Raw genomic sequence first — 23,852 nt, 5'->3', positions numbered from 1 at the left:
CATATTATTCATGAATGGATGAATAATAGGATGGAATGGCAAAAAATTGAAAAACAAAAACCACTGCGTGCCTTACATGCACAGACGTGTTGGATGTAACTGGGTTTTAACAAAATCTAAAGACAAAGAAAATACTGGCCCTCGCTACCTAGTGTAAAATAATAACATTAATCCTGTTTAATAGTCATAGATTATTCAAAATGTATTTGTATAGCACATTTAAAAACAACAGTGTTGACCAAAGTGCTTCACAATCGGTTAAAAACAAGAGAAAACAATAGAGAAACAAATACAGATAAATGAGAAGACTATGAATTAACAATAAAAACATAAAACAGACCTGATGGTACTCATACTGAACTCGAATTAAAAGCCAAAGTAAAAAAGTGAGTTTTAAGATGCGATTTAAAAGACTGAATAGACTCTGAAGTACGAATCTCCTCTGGCAGATTATTCCAGGGTGCTGCTACTGCGAAGGCCCGATCTCCTCTGCGCTTCAGTCAAGACCTTGGTTGTGCTAAGAGCATCTGGCTAGACGATCTCAATGCTGTTTTGGGGTCATACATGTTGAGGAGTTCGTTTAAATAACTGGGTGCCATATTATTTAACTTTAAAAGTAAAAGAATCTTAAAATCAATACGATACTTTACAGGGAGCTGGTGTAAATTTGCTAAAACTGGAGTGATGTGTTTATACATACACCTGTTAAAAGACGTGCAGCAGCATTTACCATACCACGAGGCCTTCCAGACTCTTCGTCAACTCTTGATGGAGACACAACTAAATGTGTTCTTTTCGAGCAGCTGCACTATTTTGGCTCATTGGATGAAATGGATCCATTTCAGATGTTGCTCATTTGCTAAATGTGTCTGAGTAAAGACTGTGCAGAAATACCCAGCCAAATAATCTATTAGTCAAATATTTGAATGTCTCTAGAATCGGTCTTTATTAGTCATTTAACAGAGGCTTTTGGGCAGACCAATGGAAGGAATGATTCTCACCATCCCAGGAGATTACATTTTCAATAGTTCTTTTTTAGATGTTTTCCACAAAGAGATTAGAAGACAACAGTAGAAAATATAATAAATGTCATGAAACGCCGTGTGGCAGGCAGGAGATGAGGACTCAAAGTGCACGACTCACAGACTCAAGGAATGAACTCAAAACCACAGCTTTATTTGCTGGTCACAGAAAAACGGGCATACAAAGTAAACTAAACTGGGAAACAACAAACCAAAACTCACAGGGAGCGCCACACAGCAAGAGGGACGACACAACACTGACTCAGAGAAACACAAGGTTTAAATACACTGGGAAGTAATGAGGGGAATGAGACACAGAAGGAGGGCATGGCTGGGAGAAATCAGGACTGACGAGACAAGAAAAGCAGGACGCATTCACATAAGACACGGACCATCAAAGTAAAACAGGAAGTATAACACAGAGACGCGAACTTGACACGGTGGAGACAGCAACTAAGAAACACAGAGACATAAACCATAAGGCAGAGGACTCTAAGAACCGAAAGACACAGAGGGAAACTCAAACATGCAGACACAGACTTACACAGAACAGAGGGGACACAGAGAAACATGAAGGGCAAGGGATCGAAACTAGAAACCATCGAATAACTCACACAAGTACAATAATACAAAAATCACAAAGAAGTAAACATGCTGGGTCAGGAGACAATAAAATATCAAATGGATACAAAACCTATACACAATATATATCTTGATGCGTAAATATGCAAATGGAAAATGTTTTTCATCACAGTGGTGCACATTAAATAAGCCAGAACAACTAAGACACACAAAAGACCTTGAAGCCTGGATGTGAATAAACCTGAGTCATCACTGCACAGTGTCTGTAAGGGATTATTCGAATAAGACTGTTTTATTGTCAGCTACATGTAATGAGAGTAATAAAAAGTAGTTACTGCCTTCGTGTGTTGCCAGGCTCTGATTGTGGACCAGCTGAGCATGAGGATGTTGTCATCCTGCTGCAAGATGACAGACATCATGACAGAGGGCATCACCAGTAAGAGCCCATCACATTTAACTATTTCTTTGAACTGCGAGGCTTATTTTGTTCGTACCTGCGACTCTTTAACATGTCTGTGCCTGTTTCTGTAGTTGTGGAGGACATCATGAAACGACGAGAGCCACTGCCGAGCCTGGAGGCCATTTACCTGATTACACCCACAGAGAAGGTAGGGGTACTCCTTCTTTTACCTATAGAGGCACATCCCTGTCAACAGGTATGCACTTTTAGAAGAGAGATCAGACAAGCTGCCATATTAAGCTGTTGACTTAGTCAAGAAAGATCGCTCATGCTTCTTAGTTTCCATGATCTATCTTTACATCCAAATTTCCTTTATTTGTTGAAAGTTGTACAGAGTTTATAATATACCTCAAGTTGAATGTTGCAGACCACGAGAGAGAGAGGCTGCAGAGCTTGGTCATCAGGGAGGGACTCAGAGTAACGGTTATCCCTCAACTGAAAGGTGTCAGTTAAGGTAGTTCTGGTATCTGATTAGGATGCTCCTGAATACCAAGTATTAGTGCCCAGAGCAGCTCTGGGACATTCTGGAGAGATTGTGAGTCTTACCTGGCTGATGTTCCCTTGGAAGAACTAGAGGTGGTGGCTGGGTGGAGGGAGATGTAGGCATCTTGGCGCAGACTGCTGCCCCTGCAACCCGGACTGGGATAATTGGAATCAGAATCAGCATACTTTAGCAGCGATAGATGGATGAATTTTTCTTGGAGAAAAAAAAATCATTCATTTCTCTTAGAAGTGAAGAAGCTTCTCGGATGAGAGCTGAAACGTCTTCAAGAAACATAAAAAAGTCCAGTCGCTTTTCTTTCCAAGCTCCTTAGATTCATGTATTTCAATCTTATACTTTTACACTAAAATAACTTCACAAATTAACAAATGGTTTGGGAAAATGAAAGTGAATATTCAAAATGTAACATGTGGTAGGGTTCTCCAAGGCAGGAAGGCCAGGCCAGTGCGGACTCTGGGACGCTGGAGAATGTAAACGCAGCTCATGGTTTGAAAGGGAAAGACTGACACGCACTAACCTCTACTTGCAGCTTGACTAGCTACCAAAATATTGATCAGAGAAGCTCACATTATAAAATGCACATATTGTAAGGATTATCCTTGCTTCACCTTATCTTGAAGATTAAAATACAGAACTTTCATCGCAACACATCTAACCTGTTTCTCTCTCTTCAGTCTGTCCACACCGTCATTGCAGACTTCAAAGACCCTCATTCATCTAAATACAAGGCAGCCCATGTTTTCTTCACTGACTGTGAGTACACACAAGGACTTTACAGACAACCTTCTATTTGATATAGTGTTGATGCTGCTAAACAAGACTGTTTTGGATGTTGAGGGTTTTTTTAATTGTTGTAATTTTTTCTTTCATAGATACGAAAACGAATTTGATGTTGATGTTGTTACAACGTCTAATCCCACAGTTTCCTCAAAGTTCTTATAGTCACCTATTGTCTTCTTGTTTTGAAACACATGTGAACCGGTTTTATTAGGTCAAGTAAGAGAGGATCTTTTTGTACTAATAATCAAATATTCCCCTAATTTACAGTTTTTTGTAGACAAATTAAGTAGAACTATACAAAAGTAGTTATTTTTCTTTAAATATGCTTTATCCCTGCACTATTACAGGGGGTTACAGCTTCATAATAAGAGACTGAGTGGCTACGATGTTGCAGTTTCCCTTTAACAGAGTCACCTTGGCCTTAGAGGTGTCTTTATAGTGGAAGAATCTAAAGCTGCATCATGTTAAATGAAGGACGCGCTTCCATTGAAGCACTCTGTCAAAGTAATATGAAGAAGTTTAGTCAAAGATGATCTTTTAGAGACATCATAGGTCGATTCAAACTCTGGTGTTTAAGTGTATTTGTCTGTGAATGTGACTGAAACTAAGCATCATGTGATATTTTCCAGCATGCCCCGATCCTCTCTTTAATGAGCTGGTGAAGAGCCGGGCTTCCAAAGTCGTCAAGACTCTGACGGAGATCAACATCGCCTTCTTGCCCTACGAGTCTCAGGTAAACATACTGTGCAGCCCTGCATGGTGATGGTGCATAATGAAATGCAGAAAAGCATGTTTAATCTCTACAAAAAGATTCTGCATACCAATACGTATAATCAGTATTAAAGTTGTGCCCACTTGTTAAATGATGATGACCCTGATTTCAACTTCAACTGTGTCCTGCATTGGAGGAGCCTCTTGTCTTGAATAGACACAATCGCATCAATAACTATTAAGACATCATTCTCTGCTTCTGAAGGATACAGACAGCTCATCAGGAGCTTTTCATAGCAAGTAATTCAAACGTTGCAGCTTTGTCCATTTCTGGTTACTTCTTGGGGCAATATGACAGCATTTCTCTGTGCTTGTCCCTGAATGGTCTTTTAAGAACCCTCTTCCGACATCTTCTCTATGCTGATGTGTTTAAATGAACCTATCCATAGTTCTAACCATGAGGTAGCAGATTACGATATATCATGTAGCTTCACTAACCCTAAAAATGTTGATGGCATCATCATCAAAATATTATCTTAAGATACTTTAATGGATGCCTGGATGTTAAGCTTTATTGTAACACCCGGGAGAACAGTCAACTCATCAGTTTATTGGACGTGAAGCAGTTTGGATGGTTTCTTGTATCTTCTGTGCTTGTATGCCTTTGGGACTTAAAAGAGCATTTTTGACATGAAAATGGTTAATGAAGTCAGACTTAACATGCAGTCTGACCAGCCACACCTGAGCATGCAGTTCGGGTAACAAAGTCCAAAAGAAAAGAAATCCCCAATCCTGCTGTCTAATTGCAGTTTAGCTTTTTAAAGCACATCTGCATTTTCAAACTCTTAGAACTGTGCAGAACAAAAACTTCCACTCAAAGTCCATAAATATGCATTATTGTCCTTAACTATTGCCTAAAACGCCAGAGCCAGTGGTTTTGGTCCAACATAGCTAATGAATCTTTTTGTTTACCATTTATAGAGATGGTTCTGGGACTCTGCATCCATTAACACCTACGTGTAGGACTAGAAATCAGGCTTTTCAAAAGGGACTGAAATCTGCAGTGACTAAGGTTATAATATAAGAAATCATGCACATGCATGGCTTTATAAACGATCAATTTAGATCAAGATTTGTGCCATTAATGCCTTCTTGTGCTATTTCACAGCACACTTTCCTACACAATGACTGAAACCCAGCTGAGTTTTATTGTCTGTTAGTGACAACAGAGAGAGAGAGAAGGAGAGGGAGAAAGATCCAGAGATGGAAAGCTTGAGCAAGAGCAGCTGCAGAGATCGATTAAGACAGGTGGGAGGAGAGAAATGCTGCAAAGGATGTGGGCAGGAATAGTAACAGCGAGGTTATTGGTCGGAAGAGTCAAGGATGGCTAAAGAGAGGCAGAGCGAGAGGACAGAGAAACGCACTCAGGTGGAGACTCGGCACAAAGCTGCTGACTCACCAGACTCTCTGTTTACTGCCAGACTGTTCCAGAAAGACTCACATTTATCACACTGATTTCTCTCCCTCCCACCTGCTTCCCCACCCTTTGCCTCCATCTTGTCTTCTTCTCTGCCTCCCTCTGTTTTCTAGATTCTTTTTTTAAAGTCAGGTGCACATTCTTATCTTTGCTTTTTCCCTCTCATTTGCATTTACTCCATCCTTTTCTCCAACCATTTTACCCCATTTTTCCCTCCAGCAACCACCCCTCTATTTACTGCATCTCTCTCTTTCTGTCTGTCCTTTGCTCTCACAATCTAAAGATGCTTCTTGGCCCACAATGCTTTGCTTCCCTCTTGTCTACTATGATTAATTCAGAGTCAGTGGTTTTCTGCTTCAGGCAAAAATGCTGCCTCATAGTCCCGCCCACAGACTTGCCCAATTGGGCGATTCACATCCACACAGTGGGCTGCAGCCAATGGTGGCCGTTCTGAGGCAGGGGCCCTTCTGCAGCGCAGGAGTGTGGTCATGTGACTGTGGACAGATGGGTTGGGAGAAGGGAGTGGTAGTGATGCAGGAGAGGAGAAAAGAGAGGAGGAAGAGGATAGAAACGAAAAGAGACAGAGGGAGGAGGTGAAATAATGGAACAGTAAAAGACAAAAGAGAGGGTGTAGGATGATGTGGTGAAGATCGAGTCGAGAAGACATTAAAGTGCAGGGGGATGAAATGGTAGAGACTGAAAAAAGAGAGGGAGAAAACATGAAAGCGATAACTGAGATCAAACAGTCGATTTGTGTAACAGCTGAAACGCATTAACACACACGCAGATGTTAAAAGCCTTGGGTCCTTTCTCCCTCTCTGTCTTGGAAATGCAGTTCAGTTTAATGCTTCTCAAGGAAGTTGTTTCTGGAGAAGCTTAGCATGAAGAAACACAGCTGTGCTTTTCCTCGCTGCTCTCTCTCTCTCTTGCACACATCATCACTGTGAGGGAGAGACGCCCGAGAGGGAAGCAAAGACACACTTAGGAGTGAAGGAAAAAAAAAATCTTCTTATGCACATTAGGAAAAAGTATATCAGACAAATTAGTTCAAGAAGCTAGAAACACTCATGTCAGCACAGTTAGCTGAAGAAAAAAAACGACATTTCCTTGTATTTGTGTGTGCAGGTGTATTCTCTGGACAATCCAGATGCCTTTCACAGTTTCTACAGCCCTCATAAGACCCAGCTGAAGAACCCAGTGATGGAGAGGCTGGCCGAGCAGCTGGCGACGCTCTGTGCCACCCTGAAAGAGTATCCTGCTGTCAGATACCGAGGGTGAGCAAACAGGGGGCGGTTGTAAAACGTAAAATGTCTTTACATCTGTCATGCTTTGTTTTCCTTTATTTATCTTCCCTCCCACTTTCCCGTGTCTGACAGGGAGTACAAGGACAACGCCACCCTGGCCCAGCTGGTTCAGGACAAACTTGATGCATACAAGGCTGATGACCCCACCATGGGAGAGGTGAGCTCACGAGAAATCAAAATGTTGTCACTTTAAATATCCTGCTTATTATTGTTTTCACTTAGCACATCATATTCTCGTTGTTTTAACCTGTATCAGGGCTGTCCATGAGATCAGGTTACAGCTTAACTTGATCTCCGTTTGCTGTAATCAGTAAAACCACTGCACTAAAATATCCTCTCCAGGCTTTACTCCTTTAAGAAGTGCATTCTGAAAATCTGAAAGATTTAAAAGTAGAACTAAAACCTTCATGTGTAGAGTTTTTGTTATTGAATAATACAATAATACAAGCTGTATCAAAAAGAATAATCTTTTTAAATTAATGGACAAAGAAGCTTTTAAAACACATGGCTGAATATAAAGGTTTACACACAAAACTTGTGTGTAATGCAAAATAATCATGCATGCAGTTGCAGTTGCACGGCTGAATTCTACACGAGACCGGATGCATGATTATCTAATTGTTGTGCGTCTCCCTCTGTAGGGTCCGGATAAGGCTCGCTCACAGCTGATCATTCTGGATCGGGGATTTGACCCCGTCTCACCTGTCCTGCACGAGCTCACCTTTCAGGCTATGGGCTACGACCTGCTGCCCATTGAAAATGACGTCTACAAGTATGAGCAAACGCTGCTGTTTAAATTTTACTTGAGCATCATTTGCTTTTATTGTCAATTTGGCCATTGCTGTTTGGTTGATTCTTCTCCAGATATGAGACCAGCGGCATCGGAGACTCACGTGAGAAAGAGGTCCTTCTGCATGAAGACGATGACCTGTGGGTGAGCCTGAGACACAAACACATAGCCGAGGTGTCCCAGTGAGTACTTTTCATTCTGTTCTTTATTTTCCACTCAGGCTTTTGATATCAAATTAAATAATTCTCATATGTTACTGTCTTCTTGTCACTAGGGAAGTGACACGCCAGCTGAAAGACTTTTCTTCCAGCAAGAGGATGAACACCGGAGAGAAGGTAAAGCCGACTCTGTGGAGGGAGGTGATGCTATGAGTATGAATGTAAAGTTTTGTGAAAACATTAGGGGTGTCCTGTGGTTTACGTCATCGCCGCTTTATTGGACATTAATCGTGTAACTTAGTGTTGTTTTTGTTTCAACAGACCACGATGAGGGATCTCTCCCAGATGCTGAAGAAGATGCCTCAGTACCAGAAGGAGCTCAGCAAGGTTTGTGTGTTTTTTGAGTCTGTGCATGCCTTTCTTTGTGTGTGCGTGTGTATACGCTGACCTGTTTTGTCTTTTTCAGTACTCCACTCACCTGCAGCTGGCTGAGGATTGCATGAAACATTACCAGGGAACAGTGGACAAACTTTGCCGTGTGGAACAGGTGAGACGGAAGCAGAAAGAGGGGACGAGGAGAGAAAACCAGAGGGAATAGGAGGTGGAAGTAGCAGAGGCGAGGACAAAGAGCACAGTGCAGCGATCGGGGTTTTAAAGTAAGACGTAAACGAGAGGTTTTCTGTTGCAGGATCTGGCTATGGGCACAGATGCTGAGGGAGAGAAGATCAAAGATCCCATGAGGGCCATTGTGCCCATACTGCTGGATGCCAATGTCAGCACATATGACAAGATCCGCATCATCCTGCTTTACATTTTCCTTAAGAACGGTAAGCGACAGACTGAATATAAATCACATGAAAATAAGACAGAAATATTTATTTACTTTCTAGTAAACTGTTTATACAAGTTAGTGTTATTATTATTGTCTTAAACATTTTTTATACATCTGTATAAATTGCCGTTGCTTTAGCTGATGTTTGAATTTTGAATCTAAGGGAAGTAGAGTACGCTCATTCTTGTGTGTTACTTAATGTGAGTGAGTGGGCCATGAAAATGTGGCATTATTAAATATTTTTAATTGTCATTTAACATTTAAAATACAAAAGAAAAATGAATGCAACAATGTTGTGGGTTGTTTTATTGAACTTGGTGATATCAAAACAAACAATCTTTGTTTTACAAATCTTGTTAATATTTTGTGTATATTTGTGTGCTTAGGCATTACGGAGGAGAACCTCAACAAGCTGATCCAGCATGCTCAGATTCCCCCCGAGGACAGTGAGATCATCACCAACATGGGTCACCTGGGCGTCCCCATCATCACAGATGTGAGTGTCTCCTTATTATCAGCTTACTCATCCTTTCCTAATTCCTTATAAACTAAACTTTGAATACTTTCCTTAAATTAATTTTTAAGTAATTGTATTGTAGTTTTTGCCTTTTAATATTAACGCCAATAGACTGTAATGGAAATTTGCTTATATTATGTAATCTGTCACAGCACAAGTCTTCCCATCAGAGAAGCTGTCTGTGTCGTTTCACTTTAAAGCACAAACTGTGTGATGTTTTTCATTTGGACAGTCTGACCCTTGGACAAAAAAGCCTAAGATGCTGGAAGTCAAACTACTTCACACTTCATAGATATTGGGTGAAATAAAGCAGGCTAACAAAGAATTGTGAAAATATTGTATTTAGGCTTTTCTTTATTTACATTAAATTGTTAATTTGGTTACTTATATAACTGGTGGGTGATTGTGTATCATTGTATCTGTATCACTGACCCTTAACCAACACAGAAATCACAGCGTGACACATTTTGGGGACATCTCAAATGCAATTTCTTATGTTGTCACGTTTTGAATCCAGGTTATTTCCACTGTACTGCAGCACTGTTTGATGGGGCTTCAGGCGGTACACTTTTCAATAGGTGTTTGACAACATCAGGGTTGCTCCTTATCTTCAAACCTGTTTTTGATTTTCATGGAGGAGCTCTCAAGGTGTCGTCAGTCGTTTGGGAGTGGGGGGCTACCTCCAGGAAGGGAATTCAAGTATCATGGGCTTTTATGCAGGAATGACGGGAAGGTGGAATGTGAGTTGGTGCTGTGTCAGCAGTAATGGGGCTTGCAGTGACCTGCTGTGTTGAGAGATCCAACCCTCAGCTGTGGTCATGAAGTATGGGTAATGATTGAAAGAGTAAGATTGTGGATTGAGTTTCCTCCACTGGGTGACTGAGATAAGCCCAGCTGAGAAGCTCAGACCTCAGGAGGGATTGTGGAGCAGAGGCTGTGCTCTGTGCCACATGTGTGTTCCAAGAAACTGGTTGAGGTGGTTTGGGCCTGGTTAGGATGCCTCCTGGGCGTCTCCCTGTGGAGGTTTGGTGGGCACGCTCAACTGACAGACCCAGAACACACTGGAAAAATATATATCTTGTTTGTCCTCTGAATGCCTTGAGATCCCCTAGGAGGAACTGGAAAGTGTGGCTCGGGAGAAGGTTGTCTGGAATAGCCTGGTTAGTCTGCTGCTGCTGCATGTGTTGCTTATTGCTTAAAGGGGCTATAATGCTGTCACTACTTTATGTCAGATAAATGCTACCTAAAGTGTGAATGCTCATAATAAACGTAGCTAAAGTTTTAATGAGATCGACATATGTACAAGGAATCGTACATAGCTGAGGCTTCAGACTGCTTTAAACACTCAGTTTCATACAGTTCTTCCACCTCTGGCTGTTCAGCAGATGAGAGCAGATATTCCTAATATGGTCAGCTCAAGCACAAAGTTTTGATTGTGAGCACAGAAGCCTCACCAACCTGCTATTTAAGCTCTGTTTCTGTGGGGGTAGCCAATCAGATGAAAGCTGTCTTTAAATGTAGACATTTTAAGATAAGTGCAGATTATTCTGACCTGTGACTCATGCAAAGCTACTCTAATACAATCCAAGAATAAAGCTACTAGTTACCTATTCGTTACTCTGAATGTATGAACGCATTTGGAGATCTGTTCACATCAGCTCTGAGAGAAAGTGAAAGATGACTAGCATGTAGCATCAGGACATTAAGCTTTCGTTATCTAACGTCTAGCAGATCAGTTTGTGCTGTTTTTAATGAGTGCTCAAGGAAAGCGTCTTTTATTTCCACTTCCTCATCTATTCTTTCTTTTCTCAGTCCACCCTCCGCAGAGGGAAAAAGGTCGACAGGAAGGAGCGTGTGAGCGAGCAGACCTATCAGCTGTCCCGCTGGACACCACTGATCAAGGACATCATGGAGGTGTGTTTCTAGGCATTTTATTTTATTATGTGTTAAGAAAACTAAAGAGCTTTATATAACCTGCTGTCTGGCAGATGCATTGAAGTGTCTTAGTATTTTAGTTTCAAAAACATCTCAACTATAGATGCAGTCATTACTAAATTATGTATTAAAAAGTAGCTGTTACATACTTTTCACTTCTCATACATCCACAACAGTCTCAGTCAAACACCTAGTTGTCATCTACTATATTCAGGGGTGCACATAAGTGGTCCGCAGGTGCGCGTTCGCTGTCAAAATAAAAGACGCGCACCAGATAAGAAGTTGCAATGCGCGTTTGCGTACATATAAACGGCACTGTTTTTGTCCACTCGAGTGGGATTTTCACGGCATATTCTGCACCACATCTCTGTGCGTTCATCATTTGTTTGAACCCAGCTCACCTCCTGGAACCACTTTTCCGAGAGTACGCGCTTCTTTTGCGGTTCGGACTCCTTCTGACACTTCTGTGGAGGTGGAGGAACACCAAAGTAATTGCTTAAAGGAGCTTCTTCAACATCTTTAAGAGTTCTAAACAAATGTCTGTCCTCCTCAGAAAATCTTATGTACGCAACCGCGCATTGCAACTTCTTATCTGGTGCGCGGCTTTTATTTTGACACACCTGCGGACCACTTATGTGCACCCCTGAATATATTAAGCCCCTTTATTTGTGCAAAGCTAATTCTGCAGTGGACCTCTGCAGTGGAAGTTGCTAAGAGATGTGAATTTGCCTATTTCAAGTGTGTACATGTACGTGTGAGAGACAGAGACAATATTGCTAACAAGGATATGTTTTATTTTTGTTCTTTTTTGTTCTCTTGCAGGATGCTATTGACGATAAACTGGACACCAAGCACTATCCTTACATCTCTACCCGCTCCTCTGCCTCCTTCAGCACCACTGCAGTCAGGTACATACACACACACAAATGTATTTTCAAACAACATAGCATCTCATTTCATGGTTGTAGCATTTTCAAATTATGAAGAGAGAAATGGAGGTGTTGTATCAGAAGATGAGTCTGATGGGACTGAAAAGAAACAAGAAAAGGGATGTGCTGCTGCTGCTTTACCTTAATATGGAGAAACAACCATTTCTTGCAGTTACTTCCTGATTATGTTATTTCACTGCCTTGGATTTGTAGAAAATGGTATAAATTCAGCAATACCTCCTTATACTCTGGTCCAGTCTGTGTGGATGCTGCTTATCCTGTCACGGTCCGGGGCAGCGGCCGTGTGAAGAGTGGAAAGGAGGACTCAGATGCAGCACTTACTCAGATGTGAAGGTGATTTATTGACAATACTGAACATAAAGTGGAGATGGCAAAACAGAACTAAGGACGAACTAAACTGGGAGAAACTACACAAAGGGAGTGGCAAACCTGAACATGAAGGGAGAACAGCAGGGAGAACAGCAGGGAGAGCACGCAGGGGATTCACCGGGTATGAACACAGACGACGTGACGAGGAGCAGAGGAAATCACACACTATAAGTACACAAAGAGACACTGGGAAATCACACACAGGTGGGAGACACAGCTGGACCTGATTAACCTGATGAGACAGGGGAACACTAACACCAGGGACCAACAAAGGGAGCACAAACCCAGAACCCAGTGTCTAAAATCCCAAACACAAACCATCCCAAAACAGCCATGAATAATAATGAAAGTAATAACAATAAAGAACATAAACATAAAGTCACTGAGTCATGGTCGCAGGACCATGACATATCCTGCATGCTCTCTTGCCTCTTTTACTGTCCCTCCCCCACAGCTGCACACACACCCAGCATCAAGTACCTTGTTGTGGGTACTATCAGATAACAGCTGTTACGTTCAGAAAGTATTTGCAGGTGAAATTTTACTTCATCTTGCTTATTTGGTTTTTGCTCTGAACATAAATTGCCTATGTGTGATGTGATGCAGGTACAAACCGAGCCACCTGTCTGCAGCTCATTCCCTTCCTTCGCTCTAAAACCTCAACTCTTGTTTTTCTTATTCTAGCTAGTAATATTATCCTCTCACGGTGTTCTTCTTAGTCTGGTTAGGTTCCTGCCTGCTGTGGAAAATCTCTAAAATTTCACTGTATTGCACGAGGTGGAGAGCGACTGGGACACTGGAGGGCAAAACGGTACTGTGGTCCTTTGCCCTTCAGCCATCCTTCGAATGTCTTCGAGTTTAAATTGGCCAAAATGCCAAATAGTTCCTGAGCTATCTGATGCACTAATCAGCGTTTATTTACGGCCGCCAGAGGCGTGTAGATTATGGCACCAACATGTGAACACATTCCTAACACTCTCCTAACGCTGAATTACAGGCCACCAACTCCTGCTTATCCAAATCAACCCTAACTAATGCTAGTAATACTACCAGAACTTTTCTGGTCCTACATTGTAAAAGTCCAGCGCTTATCTTTTCTTTAACTATGAATAACTTCTTATTTTTCACCTCCCTCACAGCAGAAGTATTTACCTATCCTGATTTGAAATACAAATACTTTCTGTAAACATTAAGCCCACAGGGGAGGAAGGACAGTATTAAATTCATTTTTGATATAAATGAAAATAATATTTCCAGAAAGCTAATATCTAGGATTTACCTAATCTTATAATTGAAGAGAAGTCTCGTCCAATGTGTGTTAAATCAAGCTGGGAGAAAGGAGCAAACATAGAGCTATCAGAAGAGGTCTGGATAAAGACACGAAGAGCACACCAAGTTTTTTTTGTCCAAAAGAATAAAATGGAGTAAAATACCTGAAAATGGGCAGTGTTGGCGAATGTGTGGTAATATATGTGCAGATCGTGTTCATATTTTCTGGGATTTTTTCTTACTAGTTGGATGTGGTAGCAGAGATAAAGACATATTTGTATTATTTATTAGCAGAATGTTCCACTTGACCTCAAAAAACAAGACAGATACTTGTTCATATGATTAAGTGCAAGTAAGAAAGCAGTAACTAAGACGTGGTTAAATAAAGAATCTTCAACAACCCCTGAGAGGATAAAAATAGTTCATGAAATCTGTGAAATGGAACAGTTGACCTTTTTCTCTGACACGTGTGAGTGTAAGGTTTGAAAAGTACTGGGGAAAATGGATAAACTACCAGTCTGTGGATGAAACTTTGGATTCCCCTGCTTCCTGGAGAGCTATATCTATGGATTAGACTCATGAAGACCTTCTGAGTATTAAAAAAGAAAGGAGCAGGATTAAATAAACATGGTGGACAAAAATGAACTGCTCCCCCTTTGCATAAGGATGGGATCCACTCAGTTATGCTTTCTGTTGTTATCTTTACTATGGGATTAATACTTAAAAGTGACTGATGGCCTTGTCCTTTTGCTGTGTGAATAATTTCTTGTCTTTTTTTTCTCTTTTTGTACATTTTCACAAAAATAAAGTAACAAAAGAATGTATTAATACTGTACTTTCATTGTTGTGTTGTTGTTTTCCGGCAGTGCTCGGTACGGCCACTGGCACAAGAACAAGACACCCGGAGAGTACCGCACTGGGCCACGTGTCATGGTATTCATTATCGGCGGCGTGTCTTTCAGCGAAATGCGCTGCGCCTATGAGGTCACACAGGCCAATGGGAAGTGGGAAGCCATCATTGGTGAGTAGTGTTGCAGAGGGTAGTGTAGGCTGCTGGGGTGGGTAGTTAGAGACACATCCATCGCCTTGAAAACAAAGTGGGTGTGACTCTGAGTGGGCATGTTTTCACGAGAGGTGGGAAAAGCTGCGTCCTAATTCAGATTAAAGAGAGGCTGAAGATTCAGTGTGTGGTCTTTGATGGGCACAGATGACTTGTGACCTGGGACGTGGCTAAAAAACATTAAAGATGGGCAGGCGGAGAAACAAAGTCTGGAGTATAGAGGGAAATCTGACTGGAATAGACTAATAAACGTAGTTTTCTGAAACATTAAATGCGGTTTCATATTTTGGGCTTCATTTCAGTATTTTTACTTTTTTCAGCCTGTGGAAACAAAATGGAAATTTAGAAATATAGGCTCAAGTTTTATAAACGCAGCAGACCTCATTTCATCACACACATACAGGGCGGCATACATCCCACGTCACACATTGCTGTCACAGAAATTTCCCATCGACAGGTTTACACTGCAGCAGCTTTTTTTGCAGGATGCAATTACAGATAGCAGGTAGATTATTGTGTGCAGCATTTTGTGTTAAAGTAGCCCCTTTGTGTCATGTTCCTGTGTACTGTTTATTTGATGTCCTGAAGCTTTGCCAGCCAGTCTGTGTTATATTGTTATGTTAACTGAAAGTGTCTTTTGTTGTGCTCTGCTTCTGCTGTTGTCTTTAAAAACAACTGTTGTCTTTAAATTGCAGCCACGCCATGTCTTTCTCTGTGTCTGTGTTCCCAGTTTATTTGTGTTTGTGCTACTTGGTGTGTGTGTGTGTGTGTGTGTGTGTGTGTGTGTGTGTGTGTGTGTGTGTGTGTGTGTGTGTGTGTGTGTGTGTGTGTGCTCTGTATGACAGGTTGCTTGTTTTTTGATCCTTTTGTTTTCTGGAGAGAGCGAGTGAAGGAAGGGCAGGGGCATGGCATGTGCTGTGAGACGAGTGGTGAAGCCACTTCTGTTCCTCCACAGGTGCCACCCACATGCTCACCCCCACCAAATTCTTAAAGGACCTGCAGCATCCCGACTTCCGAGAGTCCACTAGGGTGTCCTTTGAGGACCCTGAGCCCTCAGCCGAGTGAGGCAGAGACAGATTGGGAGGGAGGGAGAGAGAAATCACACAGAAAAAAGTAAAGGCAGCCGTGCAAAGAAGCCCTTTCTGAACCTTCACAGCACAAGGGCTTTCTTCCTTGTTCCTTCTTCTTTGAACACTCAGTACTGTTTTATGTAACTCCACCCTCCTCCTCCCCACTTCCTCAGGGATGGATGCCCCCGACATTTCCTCACTGCATGGACTGCTCCATCAGACTCCCTATGTATCAGTAACTCAACCGCGACTCCGTCATGTGTTTCAGACTGAAACCATAACTCCAAACAGGTGTATTCTCGCAAAGTCTCTCAGCTTATCCACAAATCCAGTGCAATAAACATTTAACATTTCAACTACTTAAATTAACTCTAAGATTTGTTGGAGCAGTCTTAGCTCACATCCTCACAACGCTGATGTGATGATGGCATGCGTATCACACTTCCTGTATCCTGAACTCTGTGCTGATCAGCGGCCATGCCTGAGGAGGTCGTGAACCCATCCCTGCTGCCTCCTCCCATCATCTCTGCAGGGTGGATTAAATCGCCCCGTGATGGGCACCCAAAGGCCCTTTGATCTTGTTTAAAACTCACTCCAGATTTAATCTGCCCCAACATCTTTATCAGTTCCTCTGATTTATTTTTATAATTTGCCCTTTACATACACCAAACAAACACCTTTTTTTGTTACTGGTTTCTTTCCGGATTGGTCCTTGAGTTGATGTTGGGTTTCAGAGACACACTTTATCATTTCTTTTCTGGGTTTTTTTTTTGTGTGTGTGTTTTTGTTTTTTAATCCTTGTGTATTTTTTTTCTTTGTTTTGACCGCCTGACTTTGTCCACTCAGCTCACCATCACATGCTCACATGGCTCATGACCTGTCTGCAGAGGATGCTGGACTTTAAGCGAATGTTGTCATGATGATGGAGATCTGCTGACAAGCAGGGCAGCTGGGTGACAGAGGAAACCAAGCAACCAAAAATAAGTTCATATGCATTCATATGAATATTTGCCTTCTGTATTACCGTCACAACTCCTCTGTGCGGACAGTCTGAGAATGTAGCATTGTTCCACCTGATATGCTTTAGCAACCCACCTAAAAAAAGAGAGAGATCCCAAAAAAACACCTCCTAACATAGGGCACTATCCACATCTTCAAAATACTCATCTTCTGTCTTAGTATTCAGCACATCACCTTGTTTATGTGAGCACATATATATTAATAACTGATAATGCTTTCAAAGCAGCTCCTTTCAGACAACATCATACCTGGACACACACACTGATGGATAAATTAGTGAGTTTAAAGTCTTTGCTTTTGAGTCTGCTCTTTTCAGCAATCAACAGAAATCCTGTTACCTACATGTGTGGAGAACCAAACAATGAATTAAAGATTCAAAAAAAAAAAGTTTAGCTGCATAAAATTAGCCAAAAGCTCAGGTGTATTTAATAAAGATTAAATACCATACCTAATTTCAATTTGGTGAGTCTACCCTTCAGGGTGGTCTCCTCGAGCAGTGTTACAGTATTTCCTACTCCGCTGTTGATATTGGTCGGAGATAGTTCCATTCTGTCTTTTATTTGGTGCATCGGGATATTTTCCAGTGTGTTAATACAGTAATGTGAAAAAAGAAAGTTCACCGGACTCTATGCACAGTGCAATGTTTGGCATACTGACACAACCACCTCATTCCAATTATCAAGCACAGTGGTGGAGGAGTGATGATTTTGGCTTGTTTTGCAGCTGCAGGTCCACTCAGGTACTCAGTCAGTATCTTCAAACTCTTTCCAGTCAGTTTCAGTTGTTATTAAATCTAATCTGCAGTAACTGTGGCTCTTCTGTGATTGATCAAGAGATCCATTGTCATTGAACTAGATAACCTAGCCTTGGTTGACATAACCATCAGAAGGCAGAGGCAGCTGCCAACCTCGTCTCCTGCACACCATCCTTGTACACCATAAAGGGTGTTCCCAGTGGCATCGATTTTGTTACATTAGATAACGATTCCTCCCGTCTACCTTCCAAGCTCAGCCATCACTATTTAGTGCATCTGCCAGGCCCAGGAGTCACTGCCTATTCTCTAATTGCAACCTCTGGCCAAGCTAGTGTTATTAGCAGTGGACTTCCATCATTTGTTTGGGAACTTACGAGTGAACTGAAAGTAATTTATGTGAATTTTTCCAGCTGGACCACACCCCTTCCAGTCATACTTCTATAAATACCTTCCTGCACCACAAACCCATTTGTTCTAATTTGTATTTGGGGTTGTTGTCTGGGGTCCTGGACTTTACTTTAGCACTGTGACATGAATGTTGTAAAGAGTGGTCCAAAATGTTTCCACAGTGATATGAGAGACTGATGAAGTCATACAGAAAATTATTACTTCAAGTTATTGCTGCTAAATCATGAGCTGCTCCTAACAACACCACATAGAGTCTGGTAAACGGTTTCTCTTTCACATAACTGTATCTTAACCCTCCAGTTTAAATTTGTGTAATGAAATTGCAACTGGTCAGATGGGACTCAGATGGGATATGAAATGGGACCGGTGCTGAAAGCGATCAAAAGGTACACGAGGAGATGACCTTGAAGTGCACACTGACCAAACTTAAACCAGGTGTGGCTTCTGGTATTCATATGGGTGGAGTCCTGACCTTTTTCATTATACTTTTAAGTGAAACCAGGGCTGTTGAGAGAAGATGATGCTCGATTTGCTTTGAACAAAGGGTTAAAAAAGAAAACATTTTATGCTTTAACGAGCTTTTAATAAAAAGACTACATCCCTTAGTGATCACCAAAAAACATGGCTCCATAATGCTTTTCTATTAATATCTTTGACTGGTTATTTCATGATTATTAATTAGTAAAAAGCTAATATATAATGCAGTTTTTTATTAGACTAGAATGTTGAACATCCATCTCATGACTAATCTGCTAAAGCAATATCATTTACAAACCAAGCTTTTTTTAAGGTTTTCTCAGTAAGCTCTCACAGCTCTCACCATAAACGGTATGAAGCCTCCCTCCCCACATGCTGCTGCATTCAAAGCTTCCTGAGCAAAAATGGCCATTACTTCCTAAAACAAGTCTTTTTGTTTTACTGTGCTATTATATGCCAGTAATTTTTGGTGTTGGAGCGTAACATCACAGTGTTGTTTCTGGGGCTAAAAATGGCCCACCAAGCTGTGTGTTTTGGGAACAGCAGAGAAGCAGGCGAAGCCAATTCGACATTCTAGCCTGACCCCAACTTTAACCCACTCACCCCCTTGAACCCCCACTTACGATCTCTGATTCCTGCAACCACCGCATCACCTTAACCCAATATGAAATGGACTTGCCTCTTTCTCTTCTGTTTATTTGGGGGATTTTGTTCAATTTTTTTGCCTTTAACTGCTTCCATTTCACGTGCCCCCACGTCGGATCAGGTTAACGTGTTAGAGGTAAAGCAGCTAATCAAGCCAAACTGGAAGAAACATGCAGCTTTGCAACAGAAACAAACCAATATAGGTCAAAAACTGTTGGTGTCTGGAGTAAATCAAATCAAATGTTTACCCTCCTTATGTTCAGGAATTAAGACACAAGTAAATGTTTGCTTTGCTCCAGTCCTGCACCTTTCAAGTTTTACAATGTCTGAAATGTGTCTTCAGCTGTCCATCCTTGAGCCATTAGAATTACTGATTTTCACATTTCCATTCAAATCTAAGTTAGACAGCGGAGTCAGCTCACTGGTTTTGGATTTCATGACTTGACTTCTTGAAATACTTATAACCTTTTCCGCTGTCTGCATGCCCTTTTAATAAAGGTTGCACATTTTCATGATTGTGCATATTGGGGTTTGTCACATGATGTCATGCACACATTGCTTGAGAGTTGTCTATCATACTGGATGTGATACAGTCATGGACTGATAGGGGAAAATGCATATTCCACCAACTGGATGGCAATGGTTTCTCGAGGTTGCTGGTGCTTGCTGGGTGAAATTGGTTGCAAAGACAATGCTGCAACAAAAACTTTGTTTGCTAGCAGGTTCCCACAGTCACCTTTAGTTTTTCAAGTTTGGCTGGAAATACTCATTAACTACTAGCCTAGCGGCAGATCATTTTGACAAAGTACAAGGAAGCCAGAAGAAGGTTCACATTTACACTTAAAAGTAAAAGCTGTTCTTGCATCACACTTGTCACAGTTTTGCTACAGCTAGAAGAGTAGTAGCTAGCTTCCATTCAAACTACAACTGTAGCAATAGGCTAGTAACTAGCTAGGGAATACACATTTTTCCGCTAGTAGGTGGTTACCCAGGGATTACTCACCCATGTTGTTGGCCTGTTTGATTGAGTCTTTAGCAATCATTTTCCCAATGTCTGCCATTAACCTCCAGCAAGCACTCGGAACCAGATGAGAAATACTCCTTTTTTTCGGTTGCCAGATAGCTGCAAACTGGTGGCTAGGCCTGTGTGACATTTCTCACTTACTCCTACATTGTCACCTTGATTGTCACACATCCAAAATGGCAGACAAGTTAACGTTGTGTGGTTCGCGGTCACGTGTCTGCAAAACCTCAATACAGATTTGGTGTTGCAGGTTTTCAACTAGCCCACCTGCTGCTTTAAGCTAACTTAGTCATAGTAGTTGTGTGGCGCCTGTGTGCTCCCATTGTGTTCAGCTGCATGTGATTTATAACACAGCCTAATAACTCGGTATCTGACTGTATGCTTGTGGAGTGAGAGTGTATTAGAGTAGAGTAGTGCATTACATACTCCTGCACAAGGTCACAAAAATTCCAGAAACTAAAGGGGACCTATTGTGCTCATTCCCACTTTATTTTGGAACTATGCAAGAACAGTTTTATGTTACTAACATACTGGTACTATTTGCAGCTCCTCAGTTCATCTCTTAAACATATTACAAATTAAATTTCTGATTCTTAAAACAAAATTCATACTTTGATGGACACACTGTGTTACTCCAGTACAATTTTGGGGATCTATCGGTAGGATAAGTGCCTGCCTAGATACACACAATACAATTGTTGAGAAAGCTAATTTAGCCACATTAGCCTAGCATTAGCCTTTGGAGCAGTCATCAATACAAGACATCCAGTGTCAGTGATATAATATTACAGCTTCTATTTTATAGCTCTGGCTCCACAATGAAAATTCAGCTTCATACTGGCCTCAAATTCCACTGTTTTGTACTTTTAGAAAGCTAAACAAAATTAGCTTGTTTCTGTGACTGTATTTGGAAATACCATCCAATTAACATAGATTACAGGGATTACTTGTCCATATACTGAAGTATTTGAAAGTTTGTCCATGTCCAGTTCAATGTAATGTCAATTGTAACAGTGTGTGTGTGTGTATATATATATATATATATATATATATATATATATATATATATATATATGACAGAAAATAAAGAGAAGCAAAATAGTTCCACTTTAATGTGCAAAACAATCTAAACCCAGAAAGGTTTTAGTCTATTCTTAAAATAGCCAGTATACAAAATTTGAAGTGGTTTAAATAGTTACTTAACCTTTAATTCATTTTCTGACTTATGTGATGTGAGCGTAATGCTTTATTTTCCCCTTCGCATTTAATGTGTGTGTCAGAAAAGAATACAAAGAATCTCCTCAAGACAAAAAAGGAACGGAAACCCCCAAAAGCACTTAAACCTCCACTTGAGTACAGTGAAAATACCCCCCCCGCCCTAACACTTTTAAGACTCTTTTAATACATATTAATAATCCATTTTAACTTGCTGACTAACAAATTACGATTCCATAACTTTACGATCTATCTTTACTTTCAACGTTATGTAAGGTTGTCCTCGTCTAAAAAGTAGGCTTCATAACATAAGCTGAAAACACATTTTTCATCAGTTTCCTTCCAATCGTGCAGATCTAACACGCTGTGTTTGTGTGTCTCTTTATGCGTGTGCGTGTCTCCAGGATCGACCCACATCTTCACTCCCACCAGCCTGCTGGAGCAGCTCAAGGCCATGAACAAACCAGACGAGGAAGTGACGAGCTAAAAATCCTCCAATCAGTCTCTCTCCTCTTAACCTTACTCCCACCCCCTTACATCATCTCCCCCCCCCCCCCCCCCCGCACATCAAATCCTACACATTAACTGTGTATGCATCTTGCTTGAGAAGAGAAAAAATTTAGACAATTAAAAAAAAAAAGAGAGATACGTTATATCAAAGAATAAAATTGTTGCAAGTATTCTCATATTTTACAATGGATGCAACTAAATAAACGTATTTAAAATTAATTCAATATCAGAAAAGAAGGCCATTTAAAATTGAAATGACCAAAATGTAATATTGTACGCTATGAAACCTGCTAGGATGTGTAAAAGGTAGATGATTTCTCTTGTTCGTTTCTTTCGGTTACCTCCATGGTGTGACTTTTACCTTTAGCAGATAGAGGAGGGATGTGCAGCCTGAGGGGTTCATATTGTAAAAAATATATCAGTCACCATGCAATTTATAGATATATGCATAGATATATTTCATCAGAGAGGAGTCTGTCCTATCACCCTTCCCTTACCCATTTGAGATGTTTGTATTCAGTAGCATGCTTCGACTGTGTTTGTATCCAGTGTGGATGTTCCGAGAGCCGCATGTAAATGTTGTGGTTGAATATGGCGCTTAAAAAAAACTTTTTGTTTTGAGCATCACAAAAAGGAAACTATTCTTCAAGGATTTTTAAGAGTTTAAGAGACAATTTCACTGGCCGCTTTATTAGGGATACCTTTCTCACTGCTTATTAACACAAATGTATTGCTAGTAGGTCATATGGCAGACGCTTGATGCATGTAGGCATGGTCAAGACGGCCTGCTGAAATTCTGGCAGCAAAAGGGGTCCAAACCTGTGTCAGCAAGGTGTAACTAATGAAGTGGCCGCTGAGTTTGTATGCTCAAGTAAACTTGGTCCCAGCTACTGAGCTTACAGGCTAGCAGAGAAGAAAGTAGAAAGTGTTCAGGGATGTATTGATTTTTGAGTTTTTGATACTCAAAACAAGATCTGTTGGTTTTAAGTATTCATTTTAAGAGCTCCACTTAGTCAGTCGGAAAAGAGGGAGCTCTGTTAGAAGCCAGAATCATCCCTCCTCCAGCTGCCGAGACTGTAAAGTATTTACTTGCCACAATCTTTTTCCTTTCCTCTGCAGAGACGTCACGTTTCAATGTCAAAAAGGCCGTTGCTTGCTGATATTTAATAAATAATCCTCCAAAAAGGGCCAGTTGTATTTCAGTATTGTATCCTGTCAGATTAAGTCTTATCATTGGTTAGTAACGATGTTTAATTGGGCCATGCACTGAGTAGTGTTGTGTATATGCTATATGTTGCTGTTTTAGCGTCTCACTGTTGAATGGTGATTTTTCTGACTGTGAAGTAGTGACTTTTCCTTTGACGAAAAAACAAAACAAAAAAAAGCCAATGTGAAGCCGCCGTGTTTGTGGTGTTTTAGCTGTAGCTGTTTAGTGGTCCACTGGGAAAAAGAACTAAGATCTATATTTTCTTTGTCTGTTTTCCTCCTCTGGTGCAATGTAAAACCCTCCAATGGTGAATGGCTTTGCAAGTTTAAAAAACAAAACAAAGAAAAACCCTGGAAACCCCTCGCCACTTTTCTTTCCTCCTTCTATTGCCTCTTTCCTGGCCAAACAGTTGTATATTGCACTATGATGCGTTTTCTGTGATGCAAACGCTTGTGTTTATTTTTTCTTTTTTATTATAATTTGCTGTTGTATAGGGTTTACGCTGTCAAATCAGTTGATTTATATCAAAATTATTTATCAGAGAAGATAATATTGAAACATTAGTCTGTCCAAAAAACTGTTTAACTTATTGGGATTGTATGTTTGCGAGTGTTGAAGCACAAACAATACTTCCATGTGTACCTAATATGTACTAAGGTTGTCTAATAAATTGGCTTCCATTATACTGAAAGACTGAACTTTTTTCTATTATTTCTAAAACAAACAACAACACACAGTCATTCTTTTTTTTTTTTCATTACGGAGTAGTGAAAATGACGTTGGATCGACATCGGCACAAATGAG

General features: G+C 40.8%; 1 protein-coding gene across 2 annotated transcripts in view; it reads left to right on the top strand.

Moving 5' to 3' along the window:
• Positions 1-23,739, top strand: part of stxbp1a (syntaxin binding protein 1a) — a 37,707-nt gene extending 13,968 nt beyond the window's left edge. The window contains exons 3-20 of one of the 2 annotated variants that reach the window (XM_004538458.4): positions 1,959-2,040; positions 2,136-2,212; positions 3,241-3,319; positions 3,976-4,079; positions 6,660-6,808; positions 6,911-6,995; positions 7,480-7,610; positions 7,703-7,810; positions 7,903-7,963; positions 8,108-8,173; positions 8,253-8,333; positions 8,475-8,613; positions 9,005-9,114; positions 10,948-11,049; positions 11,893-11,978; positions 14,525-14,679; positions 15,674-15,831; positions 21,736-21,827. In XM_004538458.4, the coding sequence (XP_004538515.1) occupies positions 1,959-2,040; positions 2,136-2,212; positions 3,241-3,319; positions 3,976-4,079; positions 6,660-6,808; positions 6,911-6,995; positions 7,480-7,610; positions 7,703-7,810; positions 7,903-7,963; positions 8,108-8,173; positions 8,253-8,333; positions 8,475-8,613; positions 9,005-9,114; positions 10,948-11,049; positions 11,893-11,978; positions 14,525-14,679; positions 15,674-15,783 (1,725 nt within the window). In that variant the 3' untranslated portion in view covers positions 15,784-15,831; positions 21,736-21,827. Of the gene's footprint in view, positions 1-1,958; positions 2,041-2,135; positions 2,213-3,240; positions 3,320-3,975; positions 4,080-6,659; positions 6,809-6,910; positions 6,996-7,479; positions 7,611-7,702; positions 7,811-7,902; positions 7,964-8,107; positions 8,174-8,252; positions 8,334-8,474; positions 8,614-9,004; positions 9,115-10,947; positions 11,050-11,892; positions 11,979-14,524; positions 14,680-15,673; positions 15,832-21,735 lie in introns of both variants that reach the window. The other variant, XM_004538459.5, reaches the window with a different exon arrangement.
• The last annotated feature ends 113 nt before the right edge of the window (positions 23,740-23,852 follow it).

Source organism: Maylandia zebra, linkage group LG7 (genome assembly GCF_041146795.1).
Source record: "Maylandia zebra isolate NMK-2024a linkage group LG7, Mzebra_GT3a, whole genome shotgun sequence".
Lineage (NCBI taxonomy): Eukaryota > Metazoa > Chordata > Actinopteri > Cichliformes > Cichlidae > Maylandia > Maylandia zebra.
The sequence above is the reverse complement of the archived record's forward strand: the minus strand, read 5'-3'. Positions and strand labels throughout refer to the sequence as shown.